Source organism: Rhipicephalus microplus, chromosome 7 (genome assembly GCF_043290135.1).
Source record: "Rhipicephalus microplus isolate Deutch F79 chromosome 7, USDA_Rmic, whole genome shotgun sequence".
Lineage (NCBI taxonomy): Eukaryota > Metazoa > Arthropoda > Arachnida > Ixodida > Ixodidae > Rhipicephalus > Rhipicephalus microplus.
In genome coordinates this window covers 27,039,659-27,061,739 of record NC_134706.1, presented here as the reverse complement: position 1 = coordinate 27,061,739, position 22,081 = coordinate 27,039,659, and the positions used below count along the sequence as shown (strand labels likewise).

Below are 22,081 nucleotides of genomic sequence, written 5' to 3'. Positions count from 1 at the left end.
TTGTTCGCACGTGTGCGCGCGATCACACTGAAAAGTGACGCATTCGAAAAAGAAAAAAAAAGTTCTCAAGGCCACGAGGCACAGGCGAGGTATTTTCATTGCCCCTTGCGTACCTCCTTGATTAGGTTCCAGCGCTTTCGTCTTAACGAGAGAGTCAACACGCGACAAGTCTTTGCAACTCCACTCACACTGGGCGGATTCTCAAAAATTTTTGCGGCGTTGAATTTGCGACGCAATACGCTTTTCCAGTGAATTAATTTCATGGCTTCTCAAAAAAGTGTTTCAGGGCCCTTTTAAGTTCGCCCATGCGCGCAAGCGTTTCTCTTTTGGTGCGGGGCACTACTAGTCAGCAATATATACTTGCGTTTTGACTACAGTTCTGACGCAGCACAGATGAAATCCGAGAGCTCTGCGGGTTGACCGGCAGCGTTGCGGCCGTGGATCTTCTCAGTTACGATAAGAGCAGTTCGAGGCTCAACGTTGCCTCAAAAGCCACACATTGTCAGCTCCACGCATAAGACGATTTCCGCGTATCGATACACAGATAACTGGGCACGTTAACTTCGAATGAATCAGGTTCATGACGTCAGGGCCGTGAGGCACGAGGTACATTTTAACACATCTATTTCGAAAGCGCGTTCGCACAAGAGGGTCACCTGGCCATTCACCACTTTTTTCGTGCCGGTCGAGCATGTCCGCAGGACCCTTGGACAAGAGGCGGCCGCTTCCACGAGCGATGACCGCGGTGAACGCAAGCGATGTCACCGTGCACCTGAGAATGAACGAGGTGCTCTCTGACTTGGTCCAGCGACTGAACGCAGAAAACCTGTACGCCGTCAGGGAACTGGTTATCAGAAACCGCGGCAACTTCGAAACGCCAGAGTTGTATGCGCAAATCGGCCGCTGCGCGAGACTCCGACGACTGAGCTGTGTTTCCTGCGCGCTCAAGCCAAGCACTCTGCTCAAATTGGTGCTGGAACAACTCAGGTATCTGCAGAAGCTCGAGTTATCGCTAGTTCAAGATTTCAAGGCGGTCGTTGATTCCGAGATCGGCAATATGCGCCTAATAGCGCTGCAAATGTGTGACGTCATCCGGTACCACAGCCTGCGTCGCTTGTACGTCGAGGTCGGCGACGACCGCAACTTCGAGCTTCTACTGGAGCTTCTGGTCTGCTGCCCAAACCTAACCGAACTTCACGTTCACTGTGTGCGTGGAACGTTCATGGAGTGTCTGGTGAAGTGTCAGCAGCTTCACGAGCACCTTGGTCAGCTGGAAACTTTCACGTTCACCTCCGAAGTGCCGGACTCCGTTCCGATTTTTGACAGCCCGAATCCAATATTTAGGTTCCAGAACTACGCGGCCGTCTGCGGAAACGTCTGTCACGACAAGCCGCACCATTGGTGGAGTTGCGTCGAACTCGATCGCCTCGCAAGGAGTGGTCCATCCCACATTCTTCCCTCGCAGCTGGTCGTTTTTGCCTGTGGTGACTTAAAGTCGGATGCTTCCCTATTGGACGCAAGCATTCGACACAATTGGACACGCGTCCGCAAACTCTGCCTACTGCTTCTGCCGCAATGGTCCACTAGTGCTACCTACCCGAGGGCGACACTGTTGTCCAAAAACCACCTGGGAGGTTTCTTCTTCGCGCTGGAGAACGTCGTCGAGCTGAACGTGAGTTCATTTCACTTTCACCAGGACGTGATTCCGGACACTCTTCTGCATGATAGCCAGCTGGGGAGCCGCCTGCTGGCGCTCTCAGTGCCGCCGTGTTGGTTTCCGACGAAGTCTTCCGTACGCAGACTGCTGTTGTCTTGCCCCATCCTCAGAGACCTGGACGTGCGTGTAGTAGCCCGAGGAAATCACTTATACTGTAGTTCCTGTGATACTGCCAACACAGCACTGCCTGCTCAGGTATCATCAGACGTGCCCTTGTTGTCTTTCAGCATCACCAGGCTCACCTTGTGTGACGTCAATTATCGGATACTCCCCTTGTACTTCGAGCACTACAGAGCAGCTGCAACGCTTCGACTTGCGGGGTGGTGCCCCGTCGGGATGACGCACTACGACAGTTTTTTCCGACATCTTGGCCAGTTCATGGCTCTTCGCTGCCTCGTGCTGCAGAATAAGGACCTGCCACTCAACCATCGGCGTCTTATGGCGAGTGATCATATCTCTATGAAGGGCGGCAGTTAAGGACGCGTAGGTTATTCGCCGACAATGTCGTGGCGTGTGGTACGATGGTACTGTCACTCACTTGAAGGTAGCGGGCTTGCGACCACGGCGGTAGCGTTTGATAGAGGCGACGATTCCGAATGCGCGCGTAATTTTTCTTGGCACCCCTTTGAAAAATTACAGGTGCTGCAAAGTTGAATATAACAATAAAACTTGCAGCTGGGCGAGTTGGTTCACATGTCAAGATAAACTGGTGTGCGCAAATTAAAGACAAGGACTCGGAACAGATGGTACAGGGACAAGCGGTAAACTCCGATTGTCCCACCAGGGTGCACCTCTTAATTTTTTTTTTCGTGGGTTCCGCTCTTGCAATCCCCGTGGAAGTTAATGTTTTGTTCTCGTTGGCACCACTGTGACACCGCTCAAAGCAGCGCTGATATAAAATTCGAATATTTCAAGCTGCCGATGCTGGTCTCTTTATTCGATTTCACGGCAAATATACGCATGTCTCTTCGGTCAGATATTAATAACATCAGTATTCTCGAAGTTAGCGTATTACGAGGGAACATCGCGCACAAAAGCTTGGTGGAGTGTTCCGCACCCCACGGCGTGTACATTGCGCTGGCGTTGATTCTCGATACGCGGCGAGGTCAGCGTGTCGTACATGAAACTTTCTTTTTTCTTTCTTTTGAAAATCGCTAACGACATAAGTTGTTGTTTGTAACCATGCTCCCACCTTTTGTGGAAGTCTTCGTGCGTGTATCGTTTTAATTTGTTTTACGCTTCTTTCTATAACGGGCGTAACCTTTTGAGCTGTGTGGCGCGCATGTTGTTTGCTCGTTAACACATTGTAGGGTGTAGCCCACGTTATTTTGCTTTTTACGGTCGAACCATGCCCGGAAGTGGACGCCTACGCAGATTTACTTATCTGTCGATATCGTGTGCATCGCTTCTCTCGTTCCAGGCAAGCGTGTCCGTGATGCCCAACCTCCAGCACCTCTGCCTTCTGACGTCGTTGTGGGTTTCGGAAGCCGATGTATCGAAATGTATCCGTGACTACATCGCCCACTCGGCTCAGCTGAAGTGCGTGCACGTACACTACAGGCGCCACAACTGTTGGTTACAGCAACGATTCACGGGGTTACATCGACCCCAAGGCCAGGTGCTGTTTCAAGGAGGACCCTGCTTCGCGTGCTGCTCGACGGAAACATTCATTGGACTCGTCAAGCCGCTCAATCGTGACTGTGAGGCCAGCATGGAAACCAACTAAGAGATACAGTTTTTATCTAGTTTTCGTAAATCAGATTTTAAAAGAATCGATGATTGGAGCAATAAATTAAGGTTCGATCAGTGTAGTCAGAACATGAACGGTTAAAGTATTAACGGTTGGAGTTTAATACAGGCGGCTGTAAATTTTAAATGACCCCTAAAACAATGCCTCCTCTAGAAAGATGCTTGCGACTTGAGTGGTAAAGCCGGTTCCCGGCCCTCTTCTGTTCTCTCCTCCTCCACCCCCCCAAACAGTTTCGGCTGCGAGTGCTCGGGACGGCTTTAAGCTCTCCCATAGTAGAGTAACTCTAAATCGTTACCCTCTTTTTCTAACCCCCCCCCCTCACTTCGGCGGCCGCCTAAACCTCTGAGATAAAAGCTATGTCTAGTGCCGTTTCGGAGGCAACACAATTGTGTCTTTGTGATGGCGTCACTTTCGAATCCAGTAGAAGTAGTGGTGTCGGCTTTGAGCGCTCCTTGCTGAGAAAGCACTGAACTACCAGGAAACTTTCGTCTCCGTGGGAAAGCGTGTGATGTCGCCGGCATCTTTATGGAAGAGGCGTAGCATAAACCAACCAAAAGTTCGAATTCAGTTGTGGCGTTGCGGCTGTGGACGTGTCTACAGCGAACGCTCATATTGCGCGCGTTCGCTTGTTTCTCTTTCCTTGGCTACGTTGCGTTCATCGCCTTGCCTGCGTGTAAGGTCCCTATAGATGAAACAAGTTTCCAAGGTAGCGACACCCTCCCTTTTCCTTCTCGCTCATTTGCCTGAAGCGCCCCCTGAAAGGTTTAAAACTTTCATCCAAAAGCGAATGTTTTGGTTCTGTTGCTACGGTGAATAGATGTAAATGAAACAAAATGGAACAAAATAAGACGTAGAATAAACAGTTACCTTTATGAACATAAACGGCTAAACACAAGAACAAGCGGGATGTGCGTTACTCAACCGGCAACGTTGGGCAGTTCTATACTTTACACCACTAGCCATGGCGTCTCGCGTAGTACATTTTAGTTCCACGGCCGTGGTATTTCGTCCACTTCTAACTAGTCCACTTCTCCGATTGTGTTTTGTTCGTGCTGTGACACAGTGAACGTGCTTCTTGCTGGATCCTGTAAGTGGCCACAGGGCGTGACGTTGTGACGATTGATTACAACCGGCTTGTGCACACGCAAGAAAAAAAAAACTACGACCAGACTGGTACGAACACTCGTCCAGCAGCACTGCGATGACGTTTTTTTTTTAAATGTGCCCATTTGGACAATCGTGATGCCAAGTGATTCTGATGCGGTGCTGGGACTTCCTGAAAAGTGAGAGTTCTACTGGTGAGGTGTCTCGAAGCAGCGCGTTTCGGCTCAAGCGGGAACTGGTCAAGAGTGAAATGTTTCTGAAGTTGCGTTGATTACAACCTACAGCTGTTCTGTATACGTGCATACCCACATGTATTTGTACCAACTGGCATGCACTAGACCGTCACCCCCGGAAAATCCCCTACGGCGCGCTTCATCGCCTGCGTTGCGTCGGCGCGTTAAACCATACAATCAATGGATACCTTGATAAATCGTGCGGACATGGTGTCAAGGAACCTCGCCCGAGTCGGTAGGCGTGAAGGGCGCTCGCGGCTGGCGCAGCCACCCAGCGAAGGGCGGCCGGCCGGCCGGCGCGATGTGACGTCGTCGACGTCACGTCACGTGACGCGCAGGCCTGAAAAGCTTCCGGGGGTGACGACTAGACACGCATTAGACGCGCGCCTGGCGTTTCAATAAAAACCGACAAGTGAACTCGCTTCGCAGATCCGCGTCGACATACGTTGACGGAGTTGCACGAAAGCATTCGCGTGAAATGGTTCATAGTTGCACTTCATGGTGCGCTTCATCTCGGAAAGCACGAGGTAAGTTGAAGAGAGCGAAACCATTTTCTGTTGTTTACGGCAACGCAGCATTGCTTAAAAACGCAGATGTTGCATTGAACGAGCATGGCGAAACAATCTTGGTCGACTTAGCGCACACCGAAACGCTCCTCCTCTACAGTTTATGTTCTGGCTACAATTTTGTCTTTGGTCACGGCGAGAATCCGGCTGGAGCCATATGCGCATGCGTACTCGTTTTGGACCTTTTGCATAATAATAAATAACACCACCAGCCATTTGCAAGATCACGTGCAAGTGATGCACCAATTACAGACGCGGATGACAGAGAAAAAAGAGGAGTAATCGAGAGAGTGAGGAGGACGGCTCGAGAACAATGAGTGACGCTACCTTGTTTCATCTAGGGACCTTAGCCTGCGCGCGTCTCTGAGCGCCCTTCCTCGGCGTCAGAAGGGAAAACACAAGGAACGTTCGTACTCACTATTCTCGGCGACAGATTTCTATGGCAGCACGGCCAAACTTACGTGGGCGGAGCTTATGCATGTGTTACTGCGCCAAGTAGTCCGTTTGCGGTCGATTTAGGTTTCGGTTTCGCCAGCGCATTCAACATGTACTTGCGGTTTCGCACGTGGATCATACAGCGAACGTTACATTTTTTGGTAGGATAGGTACAGCGTCGAGGCACTAGAGGCTGAGGCCCATCACAGAGCGAAGGATGCCGAAGTGCTTCGGAGACAGTGACTTAACGAGGCGCGTCGCAGAGCGACGGAGGCTAATTAAAAGCGCAAGAGGTGGAGTCGCATCGAAAAGCGTTGAGCACTGCGCCAGTTGACGAGGCACGCCGGCAAACTAGGACACCGAGGCGCATCATAGCGAGCAGGAGGCCAGGCTTAAAAACAGGCGCTATCCAGGACAGAGAGGAACCCCTAGGAATTGAGACAGTTGAAGGCTAGCCGGCTAGCTTAGAGAGAGTCTGATAGCCTATTGCATCAGAAGCGCAGACACCTTGCAGTGGCATCGAGAATAAGCTAGTTGAGCCACCTGGAGCTTTCGCACTGCACATCGAAGACGGCGATCTTGAAGAGTACGAACACCAGTGCTCCGAGCATTGTGAGCAGTTCCGACAGGAAGATGCGTCGCTGGAAACGGAATGGGAACGCAAATGAACTTAGTAACACCGAGCACGCCGTAAACGCCATGACACATCACCTCTCGTGACACCTGAGATCACAAAAGGGCCCACTAGGTTACTGTTACTGAGATCTAGATCAAGTGCATCGGGAAGAAATTATTTTTAGGTTAATTCAGACGCCGAAGCCTACGTCTCGTCTCTTCTTTTTCACTGGCAAGAACATGGGGGGAACGTCGCGCATGGCTTAGGAGTTAAAGAGGCTGTCCCCCACCGTGGCGAAAGGTAAACTGTTTGACCGGGACTAGCGGGGAGCCAAACCGTCGCTGTTTCTCCGAGTTCGGCGGCTGCGGTTCCAAAGTCGCCGCTACCGAGTGCATCCAACAGATTAGTTCTTTGTGCCTTTGTCAAGACCGGGCCCCTCAAAAACTGTGAGACGCGCCACTCTTCCGAGCTCCTCTAAAAAGGCTCATTTACGAACACCCCTTCCTTAAGCTGACAATAATGATCAATGCTAAGAATTTATGTTGTATTTGGTTTTGGAAATGGGTTTTTGTTTTGTTTTATGGTTGGTCATTTGCCGACGAGAAATATTTTTTTGTAAGTTTTACTTTTCTCCTAATATTTGAAGCAGATCGAGCTACTTCTTCGTTTGCTGTGTTTTTTTTCTTTTTTTTTACTCCCGAGCACGCTGCGAGGAGATGGACCTCAATTTCCCCGAGGGTGATGTATACGAGCCCCCCTCCAAGGTCTCTTTAGCAGATCGGAAGCCGGACTCGACGCTATCTATCACTCTCTGACAAACCATTTCGCCAAGTTGTGGAGAAAGGAGAATATCGGTAAGAATATATAGCCGATACTATTGAAACGTGGGCGATTGAAAAGAGGGCTACAGGAACAAGGAACAGTGGATGGTCGCATGTCGAAATATCTTAATCCCGCCATTAATCCCGCCGTTTTTTTGTTTTTTTTTGTGCCGTTGGTGTGGTCTGAAGGATCCCACTCTCATGTGGAAATGCGTATATAAACCTGTCCGGCAGATGCATCAACAAAAAACTTCGTCAGCGCAGTAAGACTAAAAGGAACGCCGACGTCACACCTTTCGACACATTGTAGATTGTGTGGGCACAAGCCGTTTCTTCTTTATGCTTAAACGATGAGAAAAAGGCGCGTGAACTTGCTCGAGTGTTCTTTTATCAGAAACGAGAGTATTGATTGTATATCTCAACTATCTGTTTGTCTACTTAGACTGCCAGGTACGCAAGCTCAACCATTTCTTTGACGTCATCTCAGTTTTTTCTTCTGCACACGCATGTGTTGTTCATTTTTGTTTCATTAAACTTCAGTTGCTAGACAGCGCTCGTATTTTGTCAATCTAGACTCGTGTTCTGTCCTATTCGCGTTGATTTTGTACAAGGTGAATTTGTGCATCGGGGGGTGGGGGGGCAAATAAACGTGCGCCCGATCAAGCTAGGTCCTGCCCAGTGCCCACCATCTCGGCTCTGCCTGTCGCGAGTGAGTGCCAAGTGGGCAAGTTTGTTTTTTTCGCTTCCGATTGAATTACTTTAAACTAACGTATATAACACACGTCACGTGTGCCAGACGTCTTCGAAAGGTCGGATGCGCTGATCCCGCAAACACGATCGGGAAAGAACCTAATCTTATGCAGTCTTCGCATGGCTGCGATGTTCCGTGCGGCTCTGTGTTGAAAACGAGCGTGTAATGTTAGAGGGCTAAACTACGATGCGATAATGATACGAAAAACTACAAAGTTTGAAATATTGTGAAAGAACGTAATAAATGTAGCAACGACGCCAAAGACAAAAGCTGGAGAAGAAGACAGACACACAGCGCTGATTTCCAACGACACTTATTAGAAGGTAGGATATTATGTATTTGTGGAATTGAAGGCATGTGTAGCAGAAAGCACCATAATCAATCGCGCAGTTTATAGTCACTGACGCAGTTGGTGAATCCGCTCTTTGCTACCCACCTGACTATTTTGTCTGTTTTTCTCATTAGCGAGTGTTGTCCAGTCGAAAAAAATTGACAATACACTTCTTTCGAACATTCTTTTCGGCAAAGAAACACCCGCCCGAGCTTTGAGATGGAGGCCGTTGTCATTTTCGAAACGCTGTCCCGGAGAAAGAAGCCTTCACCGCTAGACGTGAACACAAATATTATGCACAAAACTATTTACAAAGCAAAAAAAAAAAGATAAGCGCCCACTCTGGGGCCTAAAGAAACAGTACCGGTGTCTAGCCGGTAAGCTTTCGTAGCAGCCAGAGACGTCCCTGCTTTGTAGCACTCCCCTTTTAACCCCTCACATTTTTGCCTTCGGTCATGGACACCGGCTAAGACCAGACAGGCAGTTTCGTGGAAGAATCGGGGGGGGGGGGGGTGAGTTCAACCTGACGGACATGTAGGACTCGAGCATTCTTCGGTGCACCTTGCCTCGGTGAAGTAGGGGTCACGCCGGGCACGACCTTGCAAGGGCCCTTGACGAGTGACAATAGAAATTCCGGCTACCGTGAGTCACCTGTACGAGATTCCACACCGAATCTACACGTGTTTCCTTATTTCTGCCCGAGTCCAGCAGCACGATATTGCCGCTGCTCCTTTGTGGCATCATAACATTTGACTCGCACATGTACCGCTACCGCATACTATGACCGCCAGAAACGTGATTAATCGATGGCTGCGTGTCACGACGCCCAACAGCGCTCTTTTCTGTCCTTGTTTTTTTGCTTCCGTAGTTACGAAGTAACTACTTCTGGGTTGCACTGTTCCTACATCCAGCTTAGCAGCCAGCGCTGGAGCCGACGTTGTTTTGCTAGTGTGAGCTATTCGCCCCGTTCTAGAGGCTCTAGAACGGACTGCCGAAAATGTGCGCTCGTCTGGCCCCCGACCAAGGTATCGACAGCCTGGTAGAAGAAATCGAAAAATTCCAGACGCCATTGGACGTGAAAACACTGGACCTAACGAACTGCATTCATCTCGAGACCGAAGAAGTGATTCCCATCATCAAGAAATGCGAGTTCACGACTTCACTTTTATGCCTAAGCTGCTCAATCCGACCGAGTGCCCTGGTGACGTTGATAATGGGGCACATGCGGCACCTTACGCAACTAGAGCTCACCCTCGTGTGCGAGACGGACGAGGAGGTGGGCGAGTATCCCGACAAGGACGTGTGGGTGAACCGGTACATTCTTCCCGACCTGCAAAGCATCTACGTCGAGATGGCCTACGACGCGAGTTTCCAACTTTTAGCCAAGATTCTGCGAGAGAGCGTGAACCTGAACTATCTTCACGTGCACTTCCTGCGTGGCAGCTTCCAGAACGCCCTCGTCGCATGCAAGGCCCTCTACGAGAAAGCAACACCTCTGGAGAAATTCAGATTCACCTCCGAACAGCCGCCGTACTGTCAACGGCTCTGCTCGCCATTGAAGTTGTTCAACTGCATCTCTGTGTGCGCCAACGTCGAACGCCGCCAGCCGAGCGGCTTTATGTCCGTCTTCGCGTTCCACGACCTGGCGGAGGACTGGGGCAAGCCGCGCTGCATGCCGAATCAGGCGACCATGGTTGCCGTTCACACCAAACGCGGAAACCTCGCCCCTGAAATGATGCGAGTGGCTTTCAGTAGACACGACTGGTCGTGGTTGTGTCAAGTATGCTTTGTGTTGCTCCCGGAAGACGCTTCGAGCCTCGTTTACCCGCAGGCGGGCCTGGCGTACCGCGACAGCCTTCTCTTTTTCTTTACCCATACATTCAGCTACCTCCTAGAGCTCAACATCAGCTCCTTTCATTTTGGTGCCGACCTCGACGTGAAAGAACTGCTTCAGGATGCTGCACTGGCGAAGCTACGGCACCTGCAGTCGCTCTCAGCGACCCCTTGCGGTCTGCGTCGCCTGTCGGCGCTGCGCCTTCTGGCTCAACGCTGTCCATACTTTGAGGAACTGGACGTCCGCTACGAGAAGCGTGGTGTGGTCCGCTGTCCCGGCTGTGAAGCAGACGTCCCACTGGACCCTGATGCGCCGACCAGGGTTCCCGGAGGCACGGCCGGCTTTCGGATGCGGCTCCGTCGGCTCACCCTGTGCGGCGTCAGGTTCCCTGTGGGGCTGCACTTCATCGAGTGCTGCGGCCCGACCACGACGGTGCGACTGTCCGGCTGCGCCGACGCGTCGAACGAGCACTACACGCATCTGGCTAAGGTCCTATCCGAAACAAGCTCGACCGTCTGCCTCGTCCTTCGGCACGAATGTCTACAAATTCGCGACCCTTCTTTCGTGGTGAGTTTCTATTTTTGTGTTATAGAATGCGAGGCATTTCTTAGCGAACTTCGGCGACTTTGACTCTATCTATCTATCTATCTATCTATCTATCTATCTATCTATCTATCTATCTATCTATCTATCTATCTATCTATCTATCTATCTATCTATCTATCTATCTGTCTGTCTGTCTGTCTGTCTGTCTGTCTGTCTGTCTGTCTATCTATCTATCTATCTATCTATCTATCTATCTATCTATCTATCTATCTATCTATCTATCTATCTATCTATCTATCTATCTATCTATCTATCTATCTATCTATCTATCTATCTATCTATCTATCTATCTATCTATCTATCTATCTATCTATCTATCTATCTAGCCACCTACGACTTTTAGCTTTCCTGGCCGTTTCGAATATGGTATCAATACCAAACTTGGTATAGCATAACATGACTGTATGCAGAACATGTTTCACTAGTCATAACTTGAAAAGCATCACATGTATGTCATGAATGTCATGATTTACATTTCATGGTCCTGCAGCTCTTGTGGTGGATTCGTTCACATAGCATGTTGTAAAGCTGGTATGGTATGACATAATTGCATGCCGAACACAAACGACCGACCCAAACATTGAAAATCATGACATGCGTGTCATGTAACACCATGACTACATGCCACGCTCATGATGCGCTCGCGCCCGTTTCGCTAGCGTCACATATACCAAATTTGGTATTACGGTACGTGAATGGATGACGAAGGTATGTGACAGGTACAAACATGATAATTGTGAGATGCGTGTCATGTAACAGCCTGACTACATGCGACGCTCACGATGCGCTCGCGGCCGTTTCGGTAGCTTCACAAGTACCAAACTTGGTATTACGTGACTCGAACGGACGACATAGGAAATGACACATCCAAACATGATAATCATGACATGTGTGTCATGTAACATGACTACATGCCACACTCATGATGCGCTCGCAGCCGTTTCGCTAGCTTCACATGCCAAATTTTGTATTACGTGAAGTCAATGGATGACAAAGATATGTGACTGGCGCAAACATGACAATCATGAGAGACGTGTCATGTGAGAACATGACTACATACCACAGTCAAGGCGCCAATACATTTCGACGTGACGCGGTACGCGTGCTCGCCGGCGTTCATTTCGTCGCGTCTCGCCGGTGTTGCCACGCCAGGCGCCAGTCTTGCCATATACTCGCAGACTCGCGCCACGCTGCGTTGTTTTGACGCACGCGCGTTGCATCGTTTCCGGTGTCCCTCCGTCACAAAAACAGGGAGATGAGGGAGACGCAGTGTTGTCTAGGTAACGCATGGGCGCGAAATGTCGCATTTCGCGCCGGTTGCCGTCAGGCCGCGCCGACGGACGCTGGTCGCGCCTTGCGTCAGACTATAGAGTGCTCAGGTTTTGCTATATAACGTAGAGTCACTGTGCCAAGCGTGCGCGCGCGTCAACGCTACATAGTAGTATAATGGGTCCTTCTTGTTTTTCTCGCGGCCGTTTTACAAACTCCACATATACCAAATTTGGTGTTACGTGACGTCAATGGATGACGAAAGTATAAAACCGGTGCAAACATGATAACGCTGACACGCGTGTCATGTACGAACATGACAACATACCACGCTCATAGCGGGCTCGTGGCCGTTTCGCTACCTCCACATATTCTAAATTTGGTACCACGTGACGTGAATAGATCACGAAGGTAAACGACACATACAAACATGATAATCATCACACGTAAGTCATGTATGGCATCATTTACGTCCGCGTCGTAACATTGTGCTGATTTTAGAGTGACATATCAACCATACTCCATAGTGGGCAGCGCACAAAAGGAAACACACAAGAGAAGGAATCAGGACAAGCGCTGGTCTAACAACTGAAAGTTTTATTTGAAAGAAAGCATATATATACATGTGTACACAGAAAATCAAGTGCTACGCAAGATTACTTCCGATCAATGAAACCAATCTCCTGTTCTGATAAAGAAACAGATGGCTGGCTAACGCAAATGCCAACACTCTTCGCCATGTGGTAAGCCTCAGCAATCTCACGTGTCCTTTGATTATGATGGCGGTCGATGATTGCGGTTTGCTCAAAAGAAGGAATACAACCGCAATCGCGGCAATGGCTGGCGAGGTGAGACAGAACCCCACCCTTTAAAGAATTTTCATGCTCCCGTAGCCTAATATTAATACATCTACCGGTCTGTCCTATGCAGACACTCCCGCACGAGCAAGGAATTTTATAGACTACCCCGGTCGAACATGCGGTATACTTCTTAACGTGCTTGATTGAACAAGTGTTATCAACCGCCCTCGTAATTCCCTTAACGCGTCTATGAATCTTGCCACATAAGCTACCCAATTTATTCCCACTTGAAAAAACAACGTCAACCCCATACTGCCCCCCAACTTTCTTTAATCTATGTGAAATGGAATGTACATAGGGAATCACTGCAAAACGCTTTTGCTCGCGTTGAGAGGTTGCTGGTTGGTTGGTGGGCTGCGCGTTACTATTTACTTTCTTTAGCAAACGCTCGCAAAATCTTGTTTCCATGCCACAGAGGAAAGCTTTCGTAATCAGTGTGATCGGCTTAAGACAGCGGGTTTTCCCACCGCCTTTCTCGTTTCTGCTTCCGAGCGTTTGCTAAAGAAAGTAAATAGTAACGCGCAGCCCACCAACCAACCAGCAACCTCTCAACGCGAGCAAAAGCGTTTTGCAGTGATTCCCTATGTACATTCCATTTCACATAGATTAAAGAAAGTTGGGGGGCAGTATGGGGTTGACGTTGTTTTTTCAAGTGGGAATAAATTGGGTAGCTTATGTGGCAAGATTCATAGACGCGTTAAGGGAATTACGAGGGCGGTTGATAACACTTGTTCAATCAAGCACGTTAAGAAGTATACCGCATGTTCGACCGGGGTAGTCTATAAAATTCCTTGCTCGTGCGGGAGTGTCTGCATAGGACAGACCGGTAGATGTATTAATATTAGGCTACGGGAGCATGAAAATTCTTTAAAGGGTGGGGTTCTGTCTCACCTCGCCAGCCATTGCCGCGATTGCGGTTGTATTCCTTCTTTTGAGCAAACCGCAATCATCGACCGCCATCATAATCAAAGGACACGTGAGATTGCTGAGGCTTACCACATGGCGAAGAGTGTTGGCATTTGCGTTAGCCAGCCATCTGTTTCTTTATCTGAACAGGAGATTGGTTTCATTGATCGGAAGTAATCTTGCGTAGCACTTGATTTTCTGTGTACACATGTATATATATGCTTTCTTTCAAATAAAACTTTCAGTTGTTAGACCAGCGCTTGTCCTGATTCCTTCTCTTGTGTGTTTCCTTTTGTGCGCTGCCCACTATGGATAAGTTCCAACTCGCCCGCCTTTCGGTGCTACAACAACCATACTCATTCGTTGATTTGATTGATATGTAGGGTTTAACGTCCCGAAACCCCCATATGATTATGAGAGACGCCTTAGTGAAGGGCTTCGGAAATTTCGACCACCTGGGTTTTTTTTAACGTGCACCCAAATCTGAGCACACGGGCCTACAACATTTCCGCCTCCATCGGAAATGCAGCCGCCGCAGCCGGGATACCATCCTCATTCGTGCTTCGCATATCATCGATTCCCACCGTATACGTGGGATCTGCCATTTTTTTTTAACGCCCTCAATCTGTAATGTTGGTTAATTCAAGTACGTTCACAAACAAGGTGGCGAAAATTTCTCTTCTACACTACGGCACTTGCATCTAACTTGCAATTGAATATTTTTGTGAACACGCGATTGGCCTGAGATGTCGGACCACGCTGACAAACTCGTGAGTTGTGACGTAACAAGCTGTTTATGGAGGGAGCTTTCGTGTTCCGGCAAACGTATTTGTTCTGCGTTCAGCTGCGCGAGCAATCGAGATATTTAAACACATTACATTAGTCACGTGATAAGGAGTCCCATGATAAGGTAACTTTCGGAGCTTCTCTATACCTGGTACGTCATAATATGGTCACCACCACCAGTTTGGAGGCGTAAATGTACACAGCTGTACTCCCTCCGTCCCTTCCTCCTTTTTTTTCCTTTTTTTTTTTGCAACGCTGCTTTAGACTACCCGGTCTCATCGTATAGTTGTAGCAGGCGTCAGGCGACCAGGACGGATGATGTACAAAAAAATGCTTAAAAATGAAACAACGCTGCTTTTCTTGCAATGAATAAAATTAAATGGGGAAGCTCCACGTGACGTTTCCCTACGACCAGTCATCGTCGTAGCTTACTCGAAAACTTTACTCGCTGCGCAAGCCGAAGGAAAACGAGAAGGGAGACGGGGAAGAGCGCAGAAACGAGACATGCAAATGGACTGTGCGACAAGGTCCACGCAAGCCATGGCAGCCGGTGACATCTTCAGGAAGCGTAGCGAAGCGCCCGCAGAACCAGAAATTCGTTGAAGCAGTCCTTTTTTGCAGACTACTCGGTTCCTACTCAAAACACTGGAGTCGCTGCCCAAGCCGAAAGAAAACGAGAAGGGAGACAGGAGTGAGCACAGTATATGCTTTTTCCCGTCTTCCTTCTCCTCGCGCAGCAACTTCCGTTTTCGTTTATGTCCGACGCTTTTCCTGGCGTTTACCTGGCTGAGGGATTAATCAAAACTAAGAGACAATATTGTGTTGTTGTTGTTGTTGTTGTTGTTCATGATTTTTTGGTATAATACTTTTGTATCGCATATTTTTTGTTGTTCATTGTTATTTTTTGTATATTACTGTTTTTAACCACTCCCCTCTTTAATGCTTCGGCTCTTAGAGTACAATTAATTGATGGATAGATGGATGAATCAATGAACTTTATTTGGTCCTTCGGAACCTGCTTTTGCACGTTGTGGGCCACTCCCACGTCGGAACAGAAAGACCAAGCCTCTCTGCTGCGCCGCGGGCCCAGCGGACTGCCCATAGCTGTTGTTCAATTCCCAAGCGAAATGAAATAATTAGAAGTAACTGCAATGTCAATGTGAAGAAAGAAAAGTGGGGGGAAAAGATGGCTTGCCGTGGGCAGGAACCGAACCTGCAACCTTCGATTAACGCGTTCGATGCTCTAGCACTGAGCTACAGTGGCGGTTATCCCACCATCTTTTTATAGGGTATAAATTTGCAATTTAAATTTGTGAGTAGAGTTTCTGTATATGCTACCTCTAGGTATATGCTACCCAAAGGTAGCATACACAGTGACATTACGGGATGATGATGTGGACGATGATGATGATGATGATGTTAGGAGCGTAAGTCAGCGCCACCTTTTGCCATGGCGGCGAGTGTAGAACACACTTCCCGCCTGTTAGGCGTCACGTAGTACGTGATCGTATTACGAGATGGCAGCTGACTGATAATCCCTCGCATACCACCTGAAAGGCATCAAGCCTGCCGGAACTAGAGCCCCGCTAGGAATGAAGGAAAGTGTAAAATTCAAAGGCTCGTTTTTTTCTTTTGTTAGATACAACAATAACGAGAACTAACAGACAATGATGCTAGATAAAGTATACGCCTGTTTCTCAGAAGCGTTCTCGAACCAGCGAGCTGCAGGGGTCGAGGGTCATGATCGAGTCCGACCTGCATATCGCGCAGCTGCACACAGAGCGAGAGAACGCGTCCCAGCTTCCGCAACGTGCGTTCTATGTTCGTTTAGTTAATTAAAACGGCCAACGTCGCACAAACACTCGTGGAATGCAACGCGGACCACACAGAGCCCTCATGGGAAAGGCACAGCTAGTGGGGCAACTTTATCCACCAAATCCGGCGGCATTCTGGCAACACTGACCCCAAAATCAGGCAGCGGACTTTCGCAACCGGCCTAACAGATCTTTGCCATTTACGTTGAAATTACTCCTAATAGCATCCTCTACACCTTCCCTCGCACTATTGTCTGTTCTGATTGATGTTGTGTCTAACAAAGAAGACGAGCGTCTAAAATAGACACTTTCATTCATTCATGGCTGAAGGATTTTTTTTTTACTTGACCTACCCCCCGAAGCATTCGTGCGATGATAGTGTGCACTGCCTGGTAACATATCCCACATCCTACAAATCTCTTATCAACTGGCCCCGCTAGACGCTTAATGTGTCGAAACTTGTCGGCGTGGTTCTGTTTTTGTGATGTGGCTAAGTGCCTACGAACGTAAATTCTGCGTTTTCTTCCCTCGTAGATGATTGATTGATTTGTGAGGTTTAACGTCCCATAAACACCATATGATTATGAGAGACGCAGTATAGTGGAGGGTTCCGGAAATTTCGACCACCTGGGGTTTTTTGACGCGCACCCGAATCTGAGCACAGCATTTTTGCCTCCATCGAAAATGCAGCCGCCGCAGCCGGGATTCGATACCGCGACCTGCGGGTCAGCAGCCGAGTACCTTACTTACTATACCACCTCGGCGGGGCTTCCCTCGTAGCTTGGTATAATGCTTACTATATGACACAATGTGACTTGCACGGCAATGCATTTTGCTCACTTTATCGTTCTTGAAAAGGTCTGTTTTTTTTTTCTTGTCAATATGATCGCACTGTACACGCTCTACCCAGCTGCTACCTGACCGAAAAAAAAAAGGTGCGAGACATTTGACGAGCGTTCCACACTTTTAGCTTTACGCATTTCATGAAACCTTAATTGTGCTAATGGGAAATCGATCGTTATCGTTTCAATGCAGGGCAAGCTTTCCAGTATCCGCAGCCTATCGTACTTGTACCTGCTGTCAACGGTCGCCTATCCTGACGAAGTCGCCGAGTCCTGCTTCCTCGCGCTGACGGCTACCTTTCCTCGCCTGCGGTTTCTCCATTATCATTACCTGTCCTTGAACGGCGTGGACCGGAGTCTCACGTACACGCGTCGCAAGGACGATCCTGAGGACGGAGGTGTCCTGCTTCGCAACGCTCCCTGCTTCCAGTGTTGCTCGACTGCGACGTTCATAGGACTTGCCAAACCATTCAACCGAGAGTTCAAGCCGCCTTCATAGTCTTCGCCATGGTGACGTTCAGACGAAAAGAGAAACAACTTTGGTTAAAAGAAAACAACTTTATTTGACGTTCAGACAAATTTTAGGTGCGCACTGAATTTTCAACCTTGATTGCAGACAATTCTGCCTGAATATAATAAACAATAAGAAAACGTTTATAGATCAGAATTTTCTTCGTTGGCAGGGGAGCAGGCACCTTTGATGAAGGCTGAGAACGTTCTTCCCGAATGCTGGCTGTTGTGCTGGTCGCGAATGTTGGCTCGCCATCGACTATAAAGCAACCCAGCACATATCTATAGCATTGAGCATGCCGAACCGTAATAGCTGAGTGCATGATCATGTACGTACGCTTATTTAAACGTCAGTGCGAAAGTAGAAACGGTTTGGTCAATAGAGCAGAATATTTGTACCATCGCACGTTTAGAGCTAGAACCCACAATCTTGACCCGCAGCTATCATTAGTCCGCGCACCCAAAGCTAGGGTTTGCTGGTTTGCTTGCGTCACTCGTGCGTCATAACTAATGTGGAGCCGTTGCCCACGTACATCTCCTTCTGTAGGTAATTAACTGACTTTAATTATTATCAGGTGGTAAACGAATGGCTTATTCTCGCTCTGCGTTAGCTAAGCAAGCCGGATGGCTAGGGCCGCACGCGGAGAAACTTGGAAAGCAAGGCGACTCGAAAGTTGGTATTCTTTTCAAGATTAGATTGGCTTATTGTAAACAAAGACTATAGTAGGTCGGAAACGAAAGAAAGGGAGGACATGAAGGAAGAGAGGTCAGGGCCGATCCCACAGGTGCACCATCGAAAGGGTGCGGGGGCAACCACTTCGGTCCCGTCGGCATTGTGTTGGTGGCCGGTCGATGGCCCCCTCGTGACCCGAGTAGTCGGGCGGCGATCGTTTGTCTTCTTTGAGGGCGTCTGTCGAGCGGATGGGTCACAGAGGCCTTCGGAATTCTCAATATCCTCCCCCTAAATGAGCCCGCGCTCATTCCTGCCCTTCTTTGTCCCATTCTCGATGGGCTCCCTTTTGTGTGCCGAAAGTATTTTGCAGGTGCTTGTTCGGCCGTCTCTTCCCGGGGAAGTTTTCACAAGGCACAGCTTCCACATCTAGACGGTGAGGAATTCGGTCCTCCTTTCCGTGGCTTACTGCATACGCATGTAGAACCCGGTTGCCGGATATATATGAGCCGTCAACGTCTCCAGAATGAGTCAACAAGGGTAGTGCCCTTCTTTCAAGTAGAGTGCCTCGATGCGCGCGCCCCCGCTAAGAGTGGTGTCAGCCTTTGTAAGGGCAGGTGCCGCCTCCTCGGCCTTAGCGGCGGCATGGCCGCCATTTTGACTCCACTCAGTCACTTCTGCGTGTTTGCTGCGCCCGAATAATTGTGCTGGCGCTCGCTTTTCTCCGGTATAATGCGCTCGCTACCGTCACCGTAGCGGGTATTGCGTGCCGCAGGACACTAATCATTGCAAAAACTCTGGAAGCTGTATCGTTTCCTAAGAGACCCAAAATGAAGGCCTTTTTTCAACAGTGAAAATCAAACATGACAAGTGGCATCCGACAAACAGATCATCCATTCACAGCGTAAGTTTCCAGCCGGTATTCCGCATGCATAATTTGTACCGGCACCAATTTCGTGTAATGAACAGACACGCTGACGGCTGTATGCTTGATTCTCGTGTGCATGAATCGCGTATTTCACTTCATAAACATTGCTTGCTGCTCTTGGTTGGTACTGTATCTGCCCTTCATTCTTGGTTTCACTATGTGCGATGAGAACTTTATTATTAAATATACATTACACGTGTTTTTTTGCAGATGATATCCTTGTTTTTTTTTCGTAATATTCATTTGTGGGAATAAAGCTTTGCGCAGCGGCGGTGTCGTACCCACTGAAGTTTAAAGAGTGTGTGTACGTTCCGGAATCACCATACGATCACGAGAGACGCGGTATACATTGGAGGACTTCGGAAATTTTGAACGAGGTTTTTATGTAACTTGACGTAAGTTTAAGAACTCCGGCATTTAATCTCCATCGAAGTGGGGCCACTGCGGCCGGAATTCGATTACCGACCGTTCAAGCGCCCAAACCATTACAAAGCCACACAGGTTCTTTCTTTCTACGATCTTTTCCTCGGTTTAGGTATGCCTTCTATGCTGGTGTGATGACCCTTGTAAGAATGTGTGCAGTTCAAATTTTTTTCATTGTTCCTGTACTTCAAGTTTTCTTTTCGTCCTGTCTCGAATCATTACGCAATAGATGTTGTTTTTTAATCATTTACGACCACTGCGAAGCAACTAGTGACAGTACTCAGTGAATTCTGCCATAGAGCGTATAATTTGAATTGCTTCTGGCAGCGCTGCATTAATGCACAAAAATAAATTATTTCTACACTGGATGATAATAGAGGAAACGGCAGGCGTGTACACACGCACACACACACACCGTCAGTATTGAAACTCTTTCAGCACGCATTATTATTTAAGTAAATAATTTATTTATTAATACTGTGAGCTATCAGGGATCATACGCAAGTGCTTATGCAAACTGTACTCGCGAAGCGTCCATACAAAGAAGATGCATAAAGACAAGACGGGGCACCACTGTGTAGAATGAACACGCTATGTCGCAAAAAAACAAAAAAAAAACAAGTCAAGTTGTGCGATGAGAAGATCGTGGAGAAATAGTTAATGCAATAAGAAAGGCGTACGCCTCAGTGGTACCGTGGGCACGGTGCTCGGTTGCTGACGCGAGGCTCACGCTTTCGATCTATGCCACGGCGGTCTCATTTTGAATAACGTAAAACACCAGAGGACACCCATGTACTGTGTCAGTGCAGGCAAAAAAAAAATTGATTGTCAAAATTGCTGCAGTCCTGCAATCAGGTGTCATTTTAGAACGTAAAAGCCTCAGATAATAATTAACACTAACAAAGAAAGCATATAAACGGCACCACCGATATAGATTTAGAATCCCCTCTGTGGTAACCGGCGTAGGGATTTGTTTTCAACATGAAAGAGTCAGCGTCTGCCTCTAGCGCATAAATCATGCGCAAGCCGTCAGCTTACATTAAATATGCGCTCCCTGCATGCATTCAGGCAAAATTAACTCTAAAAGATGTCCAAGCTTCAATAAGAAGAAAAGCTCGCTAGCTTGCACATGTTTCCGGGCGTATCAGGGCACCACACGAGCGTTGCGTAGCGGGCTTCGCATACGGTCGAGTTGTGGTGGGGAGGCGCAATGGCGGCGGTCGTAGCAGACGACGCGGCTGTCCTCACCCTCAGCGGAGCGCGCGGGCATCAAGGCACCCTACTTTCAAGGGTACTGCCCTTCTTCCATCTTCAGATCTGAGTGTATGAGGTTGCTTTCACTTCCGTGGTCTCTCGGAGAGGTGACAAGCGTGTTTAATTTGCAGCCGACCAGGAAATGTGTAGTTTTCAAGGGCTTAAGTTTCCCCGCGTCTGAAAAGACGGAAAATAAATTAGCCTCTGTCGATGTCGGAACTGTAAAGAGGTGGTTGTACTCGAGGCAGCTTTTTTCCGAGCACTCGGCGAGTACTGGCTTTGATGGTTCTCTCCATTCTTTCCCAAAAGCCGCCCGACCATAAGTGGATATTTATTTGGAGTAGGAGAGGAAAGAATGCTCTTCTTTCTCTATCGGGGACACGTTCGCCTTGCAGGGGAGGAAAGGGAAGGGGACTTGAAGGGTACAGAAAGAAAGAAAGTGAGGAGGGTAGGAGACAGGCTACTGAGAGACGAGGTCGTCCACCCTGGCACGAGCAGGAGGCCGACGCATCCCAATTAAATGTGCTGGGGCTTAGCGGGTCCCGTAAGCTCCAGGAAAGCCCGCAGGGCTGGCAGGGGTGACCGTGCAGGGAAGAAAATGCCCTCGGTTTCAAAGAACATGCACGCTCGTAGCGGTTGCCGGGCATCATAAGATCCGGTTGAACGGGTTGAGGTTGATATGAATGTTCGCATTCATTGGCTTTCATAAGCTCTTACAAATAAAAAAGATTTGATACCCTTGTAAAGAGCTTCTCTTCTGTTTATAGGTATGTTTTATTCCTTACTTCGTGAGTTTCAGATAAGGCGAAGCGCGGGAAATGACTGACTTGCGTTTTGTACCGCTTGCCTCCGCTCCTTATCACCCCTTGCTCAGCGATATCAAAAGTTGGATCACGCTCAGGCGGCGTGTAAACTACGGGAAAGATAAAGACAGCAAGTTGTGGCGGGCAGAGAACGGAAACCGCAGTGAGCTACGCCGAACAAGTTCACTATCGAAGATGGCTTAATCGGGCAACGCGTGTTTTTTTTCGCGGCTCTGTGGTGTGCTAACCCGG

General features: G+C 48.6%; 2 protein-coding genes across 3 annotated transcripts; both read left to right on the top strand.

Moving 5' to 3' along the window:
* The first annotated feature begins 562 nt into the window (after positions 1–562).
* LOC142767362 (uncharacterized) lies at positions 563–3,721 on the top strand. The gene is made up of 2 exons (XM_075868873.1): positions 563–1,672; positions 3,138–3,721. Exons 1-2 carry the CDS (start codon positions 692–694, stop codon positions 3,441–3,443), a joined length of 1,287 nt encoding a protein of 428 aa, XP_075724988.1. The 5' UTR covers positions 563–691; the 3' UTR covers positions 3,444–3,721.
* A 3,248-nt stretch (positions 3,722–6,969) lies between these two features.
* LOC142766884 (uncharacterized) lies at positions 6,970–17,825 on the top strand. 2 transcript variants are annotated; one of them, XR_012884643.1, is made up of 2 exons: positions 6,970–7,275; positions 17,435–17,561. XR_012884643.1 is itself a non-coding variant. In XM_075868086.1 (2 exons), exons 1-2 carry the CDS (start codon positions 9,943–9,945, stop codon positions 17,738–17,740), a joined length of 1,089 nt encoding a protein of 362 aa, XP_075724201.1. In that variant the 5' UTR covers positions 9,891–9,942; the 3' UTR covers positions 17,741–17,825. The 2 variants fall into 2 exon arrangements, 1 of the variants encoding a protein (XP_075724201.1); XM_075868086.1 differs by lacking the exon at positions 6,970–7,275 and adding an exon at positions 9,891–10,725 and having other exon boundaries at positions 17,435–17,825.
* Positions 17,826–22,081: the final 4,256 nt, after the last annotated feature.

Bases quoted from the DNA above. Each gene is read 5' to 3' on its own strand.
- LOC142767362 (XM_075868873.1), top strand. From the start codon at position 692: ATGTCCGCAGGACCCTTGGACAAGAGGCGGCCGCTTCCACGAGCGATG. The intron at 1,673-3,137 runs GTGAGTTCATTT...CTCTCGTTCCAG, and splicing joins AGAACGTCGTCGAGCTGAAC to GCAAGCGTGTCCGTGATGCC.
- LOC142766884 (XM_075868086.1), top strand. From the start codon at position 9,943: ATGTCCGTCTTCGCGTTCCACGACCTGGCGGAGGACTGGGGCAAGCCG. The intron at 10,726-17,434 runs GTGAGTTTCTAT...GTTTCAATGCAG, and splicing joins TTCGCGACCCTTCTTTCGTG to GGCAAGCTTTCCAGTATCCG.